Genomic DNA, 16216 nt, shown 5'->3' with positions numbered 1-16216 from the left:
GTGGGAGTTGAGTAACTGGTAATTTTTCTTTTAACTGCAGTTTTAAATACTTACTCCTCTCTTAGGGTCCCTGACTCCAGATATGGTTGAACAACCGGAGTCTGCCGTGATTACCCAAGCCATGCTGGAGGAGGAAGAGCAGCTTGAGGCTGCTGGACTTGAGAGGGAGCGGAAGATGATCGAAAAGGTAATTTAGGAATCAAGTTCATCCTCGTTGAAGCCGGTAGTAAGCTTCCTCGGAGGTTTGGTTTGTTCTTCGGTCCGTTTTTTTCATTATCTTTTAACGGGCTTTGTTTTTTGTCTATTTTTATGTTTACTCACGCTATCTTTGAGACACCTTTGCTCGTGCTTTGAATGACGCTTCTGTGAGATGTAGTTTTGGTCTGAGCCCATTTCAAGTTGCTTCTTTAGCTAGATTTTTCCAAAATCGGTAGTGAATTTCTTAGGTGTTTTAGTGCCATTAACCACCTAAGTGATAAACTTTCTTTCTGTTTTCCTTTTGGTTTCTTGGACTAGTGCTAGGTAAGATTGTTTAGATAAAAATGGGGTGTACTTCTTCGGTGATGAGTGGTTTTCTTTTACAGAGAATATATTTTGTAGATTACTGAAAGCGTTTTTAACCACTTGAAAATTCAGTTCTTAAGTGTATTTCACTACCATTAATAAATGGTAGTGCTGCTTCATCATTGCGTGTGCAAGGAGTGATAGCCACTAGCACTTATGTGCTGCCTACTAAGTGATTTTCTTGTAATAATTTATTTAGCACTCCCAATATTGTGATGCTGTAGGTACTTTTGGGATCTTTCCATTTACATATGAATAAACAGGGGCAGTTGGGGGTCACACACCAGTGAACTTGAATTTGAACTCTGGCTGTCTAAAGCGTACTTGTCCTTAACTCTATACCTAAGGAAATATACATTAATAATTAATTAACTCCATGCAATTACAAAACTACTTAAATTGGGAAATAATGCACCTCAGAGACAATTAATGAATCAGTCGGCTCCCTGCTATTTTATGTCAACAGAAATGATTCTTTTTGCTAGCATTTTTAACACCTCATGAACACTGTTGTAAATGTTGTACATGTATTTACTAATTAGATCCTCAACTAGACTATAAAGTACATAGTGCTTTTCATTATAACTATTAAACTTACTAGTTTAATTACTAGTATAAACTGTTATTTATATTAAAGCATTCTGTGAAGTAGGTTCTGTTTTCATTTTATAGATGAGAAAACTGAGGCATGTAGAGAATGTGTGGGAGGGGGGAGTTCCACAGTTTTAAGTGATAGAGCCAAGACTGTATGTGATTCCGGAATTCACACTTTCTAAACACATGCTGTACTTTCACTCCAGTAATACTAGTTTTGTAATTATTCATCATCCATAGTTGACCATGATCAGTTACGGTAATGTTAAGAAATTTTAGTAGAATTGGGAAGTCGACCATGAAGCACCTTTTACCTTTCCTCATTGTATAAATTTTCGTAGTACTTTATTTCACAGTATTATCATTAATTACTTGATTATCATTTTGTTTACTGAGAGGACATCACTTACTGTTTTGTTTTTGTTGGCTGTGCACCTAGCAGATAGGCAATCAGTATTTTGTTTATTGAATTTTAAATTGTGGAAAAAGAATATTTTATAATATAATACATAGCATATATAAGATTATTTAAATAAAATAAATGTACTCACTAGCCATGTAACCAGATGATAATTATAAAGGATGAGTCCTGGGGTAAGTGTCCAGAATTGAATCAACTTCAGAGCTTGTAAGAATGATAAAGCCTTCATTTTGTGTAGTATATCTTCAGTTTTGTGACTCATGAAGATTGTTGGGTAAGAAAGTACTGTTTGAAGAAAGATTATGAGGTACAATAAGAATACATTTCCAGAATGCATTAACTCAAGAAATGAAACATTGTCACATTTTTTTCTTTTAAAAAATTTTATTTTTAAGTAATCTTTACACTCAACGTGGGGCTCGAACTTACAACCCTGAGATCAAGAGTCACGTGTTCCACCGACTAAGCCAGCCAGGTGTCCCCATTTCCGCATTTTAGAAAGATCTCTCAAAATTTATAGTACCATAAGTATTTGCTGATTAAACTAGGAATCAAAATGACTTATACTTCAAGTGAAATATTTAAGCTTTTGAACAAACGTTTTGCAATCAGTCCAAAAATTTTTTGGAATTATTGTTGAGGGATAGGTATGGTAAAGCTAGCTTTTCTTTAGCCGTTATTCATCATAGAACTTAAAATAGCAATTTTTAATTCATTTTCAGTCCTTCCATGAATAAATTTTATAGCTCTCTTCGGTTCTTACACTAAACCAGGGTGTGATTTGCCAAAAAGCTGGTGGTATTATGGTCTGTCATTATTATTTTGCTTTTTTGTGTATAGTTATTGAAAGAATTTGATTAATTTTTGCACTTTTCACTTATAAGTTATTCCATGGGGAAAATTCGAAGAATTAGTCTCTCCCTACAGGTCTTTAGAGGCCAAAAAATTCACTCTGCAAAAATAAAGATTCCTTTTCTTTTGGGAGAATACAGTATTTATGGGCATACATTTAGAAGTTCTTAAGAGCTTGCTTAAGATTCTTAATGAGAAGCATTTACTTTGCTTCAGGAGAGTGTAAGGTTTGTAAAGAGTAGAGAATGGCTTTGATATTGATTTGCTACAGTTATTTTCTTTGGTTTTTCACCTGCATTTCCTTTTGAAAGGAGTCATTGTTAGTCTAGAAGACTTGAGTAGCATTAATGTGTATATAGTGGGGGAGGGGAAAGGTAAGGTTGCGATAAGTGTTAGGTAAAAGGAAAATAGTTCATACTGTGTAGTGTGAAGGGTAACTCCACCCCCACTCCCAAATCTGGTGTTGATGGTGGGAGAGATAATGAGGTAGAAAGTGGGGAATTTATGCCTTGGTATCCATTGGCATACTCTTTAACTCTAGTTATCAAAAGATTCTCCTTGCTAGGCACTCAGTGCTTTCCACAGAGCTACAGTTTACCTTAATATAACAAAATTGTTAAGAAACAGTAATGGTAGGTAAGGCTTACTACAAAATTATTTTGAAATACAGAAGGTTGGTATTAAAGGTTAATAATTGATTTAGTTTCCTAATTATATTACCTACAAATTAGTATAACATATTATCTTTAATCTTTAATTACTTGAAAAAAAATTATCCTGAACAGGATTTAAGGAAGCAGATATATCTAAATTAAGCCCAGAATATTTTAACTAAAATTTAAAACAAATTTTAGAAGTTAGGATTTTTTCAGGGGCACATGGCTGACTCAGTTGGTGGAACATGTGACTCTTGATCTCAGGTTTGTGAGTTCGAGCCCCGTGTTGGGTTTGAAAATTACTTAAAAATAAAATCTTTACCAAAAAAATTGTTTTTTCACACTCTAAGCAATTTCATCTTTCAGTTTATAATATCTATTTCATTCATTGACTTTTGTAATCACAGTAACATATTGGTAACGGTAAAAGAAATGCTGTACTGAAAGAACTGAAAACAGTTTTCTAAGATGTCAACAGAGTTTATCTGCATGGATAGGATTGTTTTATGGGTGTTTTTTAAATATTTAATTTTTCTAAAATGACAGTGTAGTTTTTGTTTTGTTTTTTGTTTTCTGAAGTGATCTCTAGGCCCAGGTGGGGCTCGAACTCATAACCATAACCCTGAGATCAAGTGTTGCATGGTCTATCGACTGAGCCAGCCAGGCATTTGGACAATATAGTTTTATAATTCTAAGAATAGTTGTTCTAGTTCCTAGCCAATTAAATTATTTTTTAATTCTAATGCTCTTTCAAGTAAAACTGGTGTGTAAAAATTTTCTGAATTTTTTGATTGTTTAAAAACTTAAATCTACTTGAATTAAATTACTTTCTAATGTTAATTTTATGTATTTCAAAAATGGACCCTCAGTTCAGTGGATGCCAGTAAACATGTCCAGTGTCTGAAATTTCAATAGTTTGGTATCCAAGCTGCATCATACCACATGGCTTGTTGAACCCAGGAATCCTATTTTTCAGCCATATGTTCTAGTTCTGGGTTTGGAAAATAAACCATTGTTAGTAAAGTTAGTACAAGAAAAAATCAGTTTTCTGCCATTAATTACTAGAAATATATTAAACTCAAAGAGCATTTATGTAGCCATTTTTTTTACATCTTTTGTAAAACATCACATATGTCAAAAAACTTAATGATGGAAATTTTCTTTTTGGATAGGCTCGCATGTCTTGGGATAGAGAGTCCGTGGACATTCGGTACCGTAGACTTCAACATTTGCTTGAAAAAAGCAATATCTACTCCAAATTTTTATTGACTAAAATGGAACAGCAACAACTAGAGGTATGTGCATGTAATTGATTATAACGAGTAGCGTAAATTTTTTTTTTAAAGATTTTATTTATTTATTTATTTGACAGAGACAGAGAGAGAGAGAGAGAGCGCGCGCACAAGTGAGGGCACAAGCAGGGGGAGCAGCAGAGGGAGAGGGAGAGGGAGAAGCAGGCTCTCCACTGAGCAGGAAGCCCGATGTGGGGCTCCATCCCAGGATTCTGGGATCATGACCTGAGTTGAAGGCAGATGCTAACGACTGAGCCCCCCAGGTGCCCCAGTAGCTTAAGTTTAAAAAAAAAAAAATCACTTTATTGAGATATAAGTCACATGCAGTAAGCTGCACACATTTTAAGTTTACTGTGATGAGTTTTGACCAGTGTATAGACCTTTGTAACCACCAGCACAATGAAGATGAAGAGCATTTCCATTACCCCAAGAAGTTTTCTTGTCTCAATGATCCCCATGCCTGGCCCCCAGACCACTGATTTCTGTTTTCTGTCACATTAGATTGTTATTGCTTTTTCTAAGTGGAACCATGTGGTAAGCATTTTATTGTTCTTGCCTCTTTAGCTCAGCATATTGAGATTCACTTGTGTTTATTCAGTAGGCCGTTCTCTTTATTCTTGAGAAGCATTCCACTGTATGAATATCCCTGTTTATTTTTCTGATTTTTATCCTGTCTAGATAGTTTTTGGATGCTGGAAATTGTGAACTTTATGTTGCTTAGTCTTTTTTTGAAATTGCTTTATTGAGATATAATTGATGTACAAAACACATGTATGTAGTGTACAATTTTACATGTTTTGATATGTATACACCCATGAAGCCACCACAATTAAGATAATGAACATAACCATCAACTTAAAAGATTGTCCTCCCTTTTTTTTAAATTGAGCTGTAATTGACATAAAACATTAGTTTCAGGTTATGATTCAATATTTGTGTAATTGTGAAATAATCACCACAGTTAAGTCTAGTTAACATCTATTACTATACATAGTTAAAAATTTTGGGGGCGCCTTGGTGGCCCAGATGGTTAAGCATCTGCCTTTGGCTCAGGTCGTGATCTCAGCGTCCTGGGATCGAGCCCCCCTCTTCGGGTTCTCTGCTCAGCAGGGAGTCTGCTTCTCCCTCTCCCTCTGCTGTTCCCCTGTTCCCCCTGCCTGTGCTTTCTTGCTCTCTGTCAAGTAAATAAATAAAATCTTTAAAAAATTTTTTTTAATTTTTCTTAAAAAATTTTAAGCTTTACTCTCAGCAACATTTAAATATGCAATAGAGTATTGCTAACTATAGTCACCGTGCTGTATAGTACATACCCCTGACTTACTTATTTTATAAACGGATATTTGTACCTTTTGACCTGTCATTCATTCCCACCACCACCAATTATCAGTCTTTTTGCTGTATCTATGAGCTTGGGGTGTTTTGTTTTGTTTTAAGATTGCACAAGTTAGATTATATGGTATTTGTCTTTCTAACTCTGACTCATTAGTTAGCATAATGCCCACAAGGTCCAGTCATATTGTTTCAAATGGCAAGGTTCTGACCACTATCTCACACCATACACAAAAATAAACTCCAAATGGATGAAAGACCTCGATATGAGACAGGAATCCATCAAAATTCTAGAGGAGAACATAGGCAACAACCTCTACGACATCGGCCAAAGCAACCTTTTTCATGACACATCCCCAAAGGCAAGAGAAACAAAAGATAAAATGAACTTATGGGACTTCATCAAGATTAAAATTTCTGCACATCCAAGGAAACAGTCGGAAAAACTAAGAGGCAGCCCACGGAATGGGAGAATATATTTGCAAATGACACTACAGATAAAGGACTGGTATCCAAGATCTACAAAGAACTTCTCAAACTCAATACACGAGAAACAAATAAATAAAAAAATGGGCAGAAGATATGAACAGACACTTTTCCAATGAAGACATACAAATGGCTAACAGACACATGAAAAAATGTTCAAAATCATTAGCCATCAAGGAAATTCAAATCAAAACCACACTGAGATACCACCTTATGCCAGTTAGAATGGCAAAAATAGACAAGGCAAGAAACAACAATTGTTGGAGAGGATGTGGAGAAAGGGGATCCCTCCTACATTGTTGGTGGGAATGCAAGTTGGTACAGCCACTCTGGAAAGCAGTGTGGAGGTCCCTTAAAAAGTTAAAAATTGAGCTACCCTTTGACCCAGCCATTGCACTACTGGGTATTTACCCCAAAGATACAGACGTAGTGAAGAGAAGGGCCATATGCACCCCAATGTTCATAGCAGCACTGTCCACAATAGCTAAATCGTGGAAGGAGCCGAGATGCCCTTCAACAGATGACTGGATTAAGAAGTTGTGGTCCATATATACGATGGAATATTACTCAGCTGTCAGAAAGAACGAGTTCTCAACATTTGCTACAACATGGACAGCACTGGAGGAGATAATGCTAAGTGAAATAAGTCAAGCAGAGAAAGACAACTATCATATGATTTCTCTCATCTATGGAACATAAGAACTAGGATGATCGGTAGGGGAAGAAAGGGATAAAGAAAGGGGAGGTAATCAGAAGGGGGAATGAAACATGAGAGACTATGGACTATGAGAAACAAACTGAGGACTTCAGAGGGGAGGGGGGTGGGGGAATGGGATAGACCGGTGATGGGTAGTAAGGAGGGCACGTATTGCATGGTGCACTGGGTGTTATACACAACTAATGAATCATCGAGCCTTACATCGGAAACCGGGGATGTACTGTACGGTGACTAACATAATATAATAAAAAATCATTAAAAAAAATAAATAAATAAAAAAAATAAAAGTAAAAAAAAAAAACAACAAAAAACAAAATAATTAAAAAAAAAAAAACAACAAATGGCAAGGTTCCGTTCTTTTTTATGACTGAATTCCTGCCACTTTTTAAATTTTCTCTCATCCTTTACTTCCTGTCTTCCTCACCAAATAGTTACTGATCTGCTTTCCGTTATTATAGATTCATTTGCATTTTCTTTTGGTGATATATTCTTTTAGCTTTTATATTTCCAGAAAAGTTTTAATTTGCTTTTGTTTTTGAAAGATATTTTTATTGAATAAAGAATTTATTTTTCTTCAGTGCTTCCTTTCTCCTGCCCAGGTGTCCCCAACCCTATGATGTTTCACTGTTTTCATTGATTGTGACAAAACCAAAATCTTTTAATATTTTACTTATTTGAGAGAGAGCACAAGGGGGAAGGGGAGGGGAAGAGGGAGAAGGGAGAATTAGGCTCCCTGATGAGCAGGGACCTATGTGGGACTCTATCCCAGCATCGAGACCTGAGCCAAAGGCAGATGCTTAACCAACTGAGTCACACAGGTGCCCCGACAAACTCAAAGTCTGATTGATGGTCCACAAGACTATAAGCAGTCTAGCTGTCTCCTTCAACCCTATCACCTTTCAAGACTTCATTTCAGGTGTGTTTTCTGCCTTTGGGCCTTTGCACTGGCTGTTCTGTACTTGGGACCATCTTCTCGGAGATATCTGCATAGCTTACTTCATCACCTTCAAGCCCTGGCTTAAATGTTTTCCTGATGAAGCCTGCCCTAACAACCTTAAATGAAATTGCTATCTAACACCTTTTCCACCCTCACACTCCTGACCCCCTTTACCTTGTTCTGTTCTTCCCATTGTACTTCCTATAAGATACTATATCATTTATTTATTGCCCACTAGAACATATGAAGATTTAAAAACTTGTGCAAATTTCAAGGCTCCGGCAATGCCCTGTGTCCCCATCATTCACATTTCACAATTATCAATCAAGATTTTGCTTTTGCTAATATTTTTTCCCATGTTGATAAACCTTTGTATGGTAATATGAAACACAGATATAGGAAAGTAAAACAAATACACTTAATGAGTTATTATTATAAGGCATATATATATTTTTAAGATTTTATTATTTATTTGACAGGGCACATAAGCAGAGAGGAGGAGCGGAGGGGGAGGGAGAAGCAGACTCCCCACTGAGCAGGGAGCCCGATGTGGGGCTCGATCCCAGGACCCTGGGATCTTGACCTGAGCCAAAGGCAAGCACTTAACTGACTGAGCTACCCAGATGCCCAAGGCATATATCTTTTAACCACCTTTAGGGAATGGTTTGAATTCCTTTTTATGTCTTTTAAAGCTTTGTTAGGGTGCATATGGAACAGCTTTTAGTCTTGTAGTAACTCGGCCCCTCTTCTGAGCACTCTTTTTGTCACTTTGCCTGATGCGTACAAACTGTTCCTGATCCGCTGTAAGCACAGGGGTTATGCCACTTACTATTTTCTAGTGGCCTTGGCTTTTTTACACTCATGTCACCGATCAGTTCTCAGCCTGAAGTCTCGACTGTGTATCATGAGAGCTTTCTTTGTGTACCTGACCCTGGGTATGCTAGCTGCTCTTAAGTTTTATACTCTTGTCTCTTCAACCCAGGGAGGCTGTTGAGCTGTTAAGATTCTCCCTCCATTATTTGAACTTGGAAATTGCCTTCAGGCAGTAAACTACACAATCAAGAATCGTCTCATTTGTTTCCCTTTGTCACTGTTCACTCTCCTTTGCTGCATATTGTCTGAAAACTACTGTTTAATATATTTATCTGGATATCAGTTGCTTAAGGCAGGAGGGTAAGTCTGTTCCCTGTTGCTCCATAAAGGCTTGAAGTTCAAGTTCGCCCTTGTTTTTAAATCTTTATATAGTTCTTCATTGTGCACTTGTTATTTGAGATGTGTGTTTTTATACTTTGCATTTTCCACTTGTGACACTAAGAAAAAATTATCTTACAGGAACAGAAGAAGAAAGAGAAATTGGAGAGAAAAAAGGAATCTTTAAAGGTTACTAAGGTAATATATAGTAAGCTAGAAAATCCTGTATGTTACCTTAAATATTGAGGAAATTCTTCTGTACTTAATTTTATAGATCGTCTACTTAATTTTAACCACCTTTCTCTGAAAACCTATCTTTGTTATAAGCTGCATAGAAACATGTAAAATCTGTTTCTTGGTATTTTTAGATATGGAAGAAATCCTAAAGTATAACCCTTTCAGTTTCTTACTCTATTTTTCATAATGGCAAACTTTCATTCTTATGAAAGTGGCCAGCTCTTTTGGTGCTCATAATGATTATTTTTTCCCCTTGATGCCTGCAACCTCATCATGTCAGCATGGACCCGTAATAATTTAAATTTGTATCTTATGCATAGCTGCAGTAGTGGAGCCAAAATGGAGCAGATTAAGTATATCTGCTAATAACATTTCAGATAATAGAGCATTCATTTAGGGGTAGCGTGAAGTTTAGTTGTGATCTTTTGGGGTAAATTTGTTTTAACATGAGGCTGTTTAATGCCATGGTGTTGGGAATTGTATAAAGAACAGTTGTACTAGTGAAAAGAGGGGCAACATTTAGAGTACTTACTGTATGTCATGTATTCTAAGCTTTACATTTATTTTTTATTTTTTTAAGTAAGCTCTGCACCCAGTGTGGGGCTGGAACTCAAGACCCTGAAATCAAGAGTCACATGTTCCACTGACTGAGCTAGCCAGGTTCCTCTACTTTTTTTTTTTTTTTTTTTTAATTTCAAAACATCTCTTAGGTAGAGGTAATGTTCTTGTCCCCATTTTACATATAAAGAAGCTGATGCGAAGAGATAAAGTGTGATCCATCCTCATTATTCATAGATTCCATATTTGCTTGTTAGCCTACTTGCTAACATTTATTTGTAACTCCAGAATCAAGACGTGGGTTTTCACGGTCACTCACAGACATCCGGCTGTGCAGAATGGCAAAAAATTTGAGTCTTCAACACACACATTCGCAACCAAGGTTAAGCAAAGTGGTGTTCTGCCTTACTTAAGCTGTTACAGTGTAAACAAACATTCTTTTCATGGTTGGTTTAATGTCATGATTTTTGCATTTTTGTGGGTTTTGTTGATTTTGCTGTTAAAATGATAGCCCTTGGCCATATTGTGCTAAAGTGCCATCTAGTGTTTCTAATGCAAGAAGGCTGTGATGTGCCTTATGAAAGAAATATGTGTTAGCTAAGCTTCCTTCAGGCATGGATTATAGTGCTGTTGGCTCTGAGTTCAGTGTTAACATATATATTAAGTAAGATGTCCTTAAACAGCAACACATATAAAATGGGATTGTCTTCATCAGTTGATGAAATTGTGTTTCTCCTAGAAGCAGTGATTCAGTGTTTACTAATCCAGTATTTGTAGTTAGAATTCCTGTTATAGAACAGAATGAGAATTGACTATAACTTGCTGAAAGTCACATATTCAGTAAATAATAATGCTGGAGTTTCCGACTTTACACTTTCTCACTAACTTGACTTTATTAGGTAATACCAAAATGCCAAAGGGGTACCTTTAAGTCCACTTGGTTCTTAGTGTGGTTAGTGGTGATGTTTAAGTACAAGTAGATAATTTTACAACAAAAGCAGTTACTGGAAACTGATTATATTTGACTCTGTTGTTAATTTCAGGGACTTATTTTGGGTTTTTGAAGAATATATACTTTTAAGATAATTTTACTTGCTTAATCATTTACTCCCAACTCTTTAACCTGTAGGTTTAATCTGTTGTTTACTTTTGCCTGCTAATTTTTTATACCAGGGTTTGTTTTTTTTTCCCTCCGCTGTATTCTAAAGGTGCCAACCATTAAGTTCTGCCTATTCCATCTCACCAGTCCCTTTTGGTATTTTATATTTTTAATCCTCTGACTTTTTAACTTTATTTTAAAATTTATCTTCTTGGGGTACCTGGCTGGTTCAGTTAGTTGGTAACACGACTCTTGATCTCAGGTTGTGAGTTTGAGCTCCATGTGTGATGTGGGGTTTGTGTAAAAAAAATAAAATTTACCTTTGTTATATTGATTTCTTATACATATTTTCTCCCTATTCTTGATCTTCTTTTCTAGCTCTCATTTCTGCTTTCAGTTGTATTTAACTTAAAAATTTTACTGAAAATGAATAATCCTTCCATATCATACCCATTGAATATCTTCAGCATAAGCCTGCAGTTACAGAAAATGTACATGGTAATTTCAAAATAAAAATGCCTTCTGTGTTTAATTTGGAAATATATCAAATGGGAAAAAAATTGAGGAAAGTAGAGTCATTAAGAAAAAGGAACATGGTTATAAACAAGTTCTAGTGGGGAAATGTAGAAAAAAGGTTACATGTTGGTAAGAATAATAGTAAAGGGTTGTGGATGTGGCTCAAATGCAAGGAACATTTAACATTTACTTACTGTCTTTTAATGTGATACCATAAAGTCCTTAGAAAAATAATATCCTAAATTCTTGTTTTGTAGGATAAAAATTCCATTGATGCAAGTGAGGAGAATCCAGGTAAACTTCCTTGCTCTACTTTTGAAGAATATGTTTATATTTTTGCTTTCATTGCTATCAAAAATAAAATGTTTTTTTTTAATAGTTATGAAAAAGAAGAGAGGAAGAGAAGATGAATCCTACAATATTTCAGAGGTCATGTCAAAAGAGGTAAAAATAAAGTGGGGAGAGCACATAAGATTTACTGTTTTGTATAACCTATTGTGGATTTTGAACCACAGTAAAGCTGTGTGGATCACTGTTACTTATTTGGCTTTTTAGACTGTTAAGGGACTATTTCAGGGAAGAAAATGGCACCGTCTTCCTGTTTGTTAAGGGAATGTGAGCTTGGCCTAATTAGAAATTATTAAAAAAAATAAAAGAAATTACTATTATTAGAAATTTCTCATAACTTCAAGACCTTATCTTCGGAACTTTGTTCTTATTCCTTGTTGAGGACCTTTAGGGAACTGAAATCATACGGTCATTTTTATTTTATTTATTTTTTAAAGATTTTATTTATTTACTTGAGAGAGAGAGAATGAGGGGGAGAGGCAGACTTGCCACTGAACGGGAAGCCTGATGTGGGGCTCAATCCCAGTACCCTGGGATCATGACCTGAACATGGCATGGCTCAGCTGACTGAGCCACCGAGGCACCCCCCCCGCATATATATAGTCATTTTAAAAACCAGATTCGTTTTTACCTTCTTCTCACTTATTACCTCATAAAATAGAAATTGAAAAGTATGTTTAATTATAAGAAACCTTTAATATTCCTAAGGCATATTTAATATGTTACATTCTTACATTTAAAAAAAATTCTAACATTATTATCTACTATATTTTCCTTTAACCTGAAATTCGAACTCTTGAGATCTTCATAAAGTATAAAATACAAAATTTCACATGATACTTGTCTTTACTCTAGGGATGCACTCTGATATTTTCCTTTGATTTAAAAATACTTGTCAAGACCCATTTAATTGATCATGGAACATAGCCCACAATTTGAAAAACAGTATTATTTAAGTATTATTTAGATATATTGACATTCAGCCAGTCATGCAGCTGTTAATATCAAATGTTGGTAGCATATCAGGTGTGGGCAAACTTTGTCCTACATGCATAAGACAATTGATCAAGAAAAGCAGATACTACCTTTGCCCTAGCTAACATCCAGTGAGAAATACAGAAGTAAGTAGTCAGTTATAATTGGGCTCTGTCGAGCCTATAAAAGGACTCTAAACTCAGGCACTAAGTTCATAAAATTTTCATCTAGAAGGTGGCATCTGAATTGTGACTTGAAGGATTAAAGTAAAATCATTTAAAAGTTGGGGAGAGTTAATAGGGAAATAGTAAGATATGGGGAAGATAGTAGAGAAGTATTCTAGGAAGAGAGAATAACCTTTGACAGATGTCAGGAGGCAGGAAAGATCCTGGCAAGTTCAAAAAACTTAAAAAAAGCATATTTGTTACCAGTTTGTATATAAATGAAAAGGTGGTGAAGGATGAAGCTATAGAGGTAAACAGGGTCAGGAATTTAGTTACAAGATTGAATTTTTAACAAGGTTTAATTTTTAACAGTCTTCATAGATAGTGTTATGTTTGTTTTGATTCATTCACAAATTGTTTTTCAAAAAGATTCAGCTTAGTCATTGTATTTATTTTTACTTAGTTTAAAAGACAACTCTGCTGTCAGTTCCCTATATCCCTTCAGCCTTACAGTATGAATATCCATACTTACATAATACTTTTCATACACATGTGACAACACATGTAAGCATGTATGTATGTTTTTGTCAGCCACTTAACTGATGTGTCCTGTCATTCTGTGTATCTTAAATTTAAGATACATTCGAGCTTTCTTGAATGTATCTACCATTTCATCCCCTTTGTCCTCTGCACATGCTGTTCTCTGCTTGAAACATACCCAAAGTTTATCTTTAATGATTATGCCCCGATAACTTTTTCAGATCATTAAATACTCTCCTAACTCATCAAGTGGCATTCAGGTATTGCTTGTCTTCATACCTTTAGCATCTAGTAGGTACTTCAAAATCAGAACACTTCTATATTTTTAATTTATTTGTCTTTGCCTCTTACTCAAGATTGCAAACTCATGTCTATTCACGAGGCCTAAAGTGGGCTAGAGTTTTTATTATGAAACATTTGGAAGTGAATCTTTAAATACCAGCAGTAGCCACAGCTTAGGCTATAGAGCAGGGTTTAGAAAACCTTTTCTGTAAAGGATGAGATAGTTTTTGGCTTTGAATAGCTTAGTGGGTAACTACTCAACACTGAACTTGGCCGTTGTAGCCTGAGAGGAATCATAAATGAACTAAGCAAATACGTTCAACTTTGTTCTAGTTAAACTTTATTTACAAAAACAGATTGCCGGCTGGAGTTGGTCTACAGGCTATATTTGCCAATCCCTGTACTAGAGGATTATTGTAATGTGTGAATTTGGACTTAAGTCTCTTCAGATAGACTTTGGTTTAAAAAACAAACCAAAAATAAAAAACCCTGGAAAATTTAAGAGGAAATATCCCAATTTTTTTTTTTTTTAAGATTTTATTTATTTATTCGACAGAGATAGAGACAGCCAGCGAGAGAGGGAACACAAGCAGGGGGAGTGGGAGAGGAAGAAGCAGGCTCCCAGTGGAGGAGCCTGATGTGGGGCTCCATCTCATAATGCCGGGATCACGCCCTGAGCCGAAGGCAGACGCTTAACCGCTGTGCCACCCAGGCGCCCCGGAAATATCCCAGTTTTTAAGTGTTGCTAACTAATGCAAGGTTTTATAAGACACTATAGCCTTAATTTTACCTGAAGTCCACCAGTTTGAGTCCTGTATTTTAATTACCTTGAGAGCCTTATTCCCATTTCATGGCATGAAGTTAGAACAGAATAAATGCTTGTTGAATAAATAAATCAATGAACTACATACATTATTACTTTATTTCTGTTTTTTTCAATGTTCTAGGAAATTTTGTCTGTGGCTAAAAAAAAAAAAAAGGAGAATGAGGTAAGAGATTTATGAGAGATTAAATGTAGGAGCCATATCTGTTTCCCTGATTATTAGTTCCTTTAATCCCCAGTGTACATTTTTTTCCCACCAGTTATTCTATTTCTTAACCTTAAAAAAAAAATTCTCTTCTTTCTTATCCTATCATGCTTCTTCCTTATATATCAACTTAAGGTATGCTATTGCATGTTCCTTAATGTGTAGATATTAGTTTATGGGTCCTTGGGAGTTTAGCAGTAATGCAAGTGCCTGTAACCATGTGCATTCCATGTGTATATATTCATGGCTTGTGGAAGCTCTGAGAAATGCCTTAATCTTGTTTCTGACATTAAATATTGTCTTTGGATCTGTTTGGGAAGGCTTCTCATGTGACGCCCATTTTATGTTGAGAAATTCCTTTTTACCTGAGTATTTAAGTATCCATGTTCCTTCAAGTACAAGATTTCTTAGGGAAGCAGAAACAGTTGTAACATGAAAATGTTTACCAAGGGATATAGAAATTAACTTACCTATCAAAGATTAATAGGCTTTTGGGGAAATTGATGACATAATTATAAAATGGAAGATATTCTGTTTGCCCCTCATACTTTTGACCAAAATATACATATCAGTGCATTGATTTTTATTCTTTGTTCAGTATAAGGATTAGTTTATGATAAAATTATAATTCAACAATATTAAATGTAAAAAAGATAAGCATATATTTTTTACAATATATAGTTGCATATTAATTTTTTAAAAGATTTTATTTGAGAGAGCTCCCATGAGCAGGCAGGAGGGGCATAGCTGGGGAAAGGGGCAGACTGAGAAGCAGGCTCCTCACTGAGCAGGCGGGGCTCATTCTCAGGACCCTGGGATCCTGACCTGAGCTGAAGGCAGACGCTTAACCTACTGAGCCACACGGGTGCCCCTTTAGTTGCATTTTTAAAGATAAAGCATCAATCTAGTTTCCCATGATTTACTATGGAATTTTGACCATTTTATAATATGCAGTAAGTAAATGTGTACCATGCTTGTATTAATTCTGCTGAATTTTGATAAATGTATACATTTGTGTAACTACCACCCAAATCAAGATCTAGAACCTTTTTATGTGGTAGAAGGGTCCCTCATAGCCCTTGCCAGTCATTTCCCGCACCACCAAACATAGAGGCAACAGCTTTTTGACTTCTGTCACAGACCGGTTTTGCCCAGTTTTTAACCTTTATCACAGGCTAGTTCATACAAATAAAATCTAAATATATAGTCTTTTATCTTGTATTTCTGGTTAACTTTTTACTCAACAGAGTTGATAATTCATTTATATTATTGAGTTTATTACTAGTTTTTGTTCTTTTATTGCTGAGTAGAATTCCATTGGATGAATATTATAATTTCTTTATCCATTCTCTGGGTGGGCATTTGAATTGTTTGCAGTTTGTGAATTATGAATGAGACCGCCATGATAATTTGTGTACAAGTCTGTGTG

At 35.6% G+C, this 16216-nt stretch overlaps 1 protein-coding gene across 1 annotated transcript in view; it reads left to right on the top strand.

Moving 5' to 3' along the window:
* The window catches only part of HELLS (helicase, lymphoid specific), a 57665-nt gene that overhangs the window by 19171 nt on the left and 22278 nt on the right, over positions 1-16216 (top strand). The window contains exons 3-8 of the mRNA XM_045809932.2: positions 66-187; positions 4260-4382; positions 9182-9238; positions 11708-11744; positions 11830-11894; positions 14707-14748. Coding sequence (XP_045665888.2) covers positions 66-187; positions 4260-4382; positions 9182-9238; positions 11708-11744; positions 11830-11894; positions 14707-14748 — 446 coding nt within the window. The remainder of the gene's footprint in view (positions 1-65; positions 188-4259; positions 4383-9181; positions 9239-11707; positions 11745-11829; positions 11895-14706; positions 14749-16216) is intronic.

Source organism: Ursus americanus, chromosome 6, assembly GCF_024610735.1.
Source record: "Ursus americanus isolate L20-20 chromosome 6, mUrsAme1.1.p, whole genome shotgun sequence".
In the NCBI taxonomy this organism is placed as follows: Eukaryota; Metazoa; Chordata; class Mammalia; order Carnivora; family Ursidae; genus Ursus; species Ursus americanus.
The sequence above is the reverse complement of the archived record's forward strand: the minus strand, read 5'-3'. Positions and strand labels throughout refer to the sequence as shown.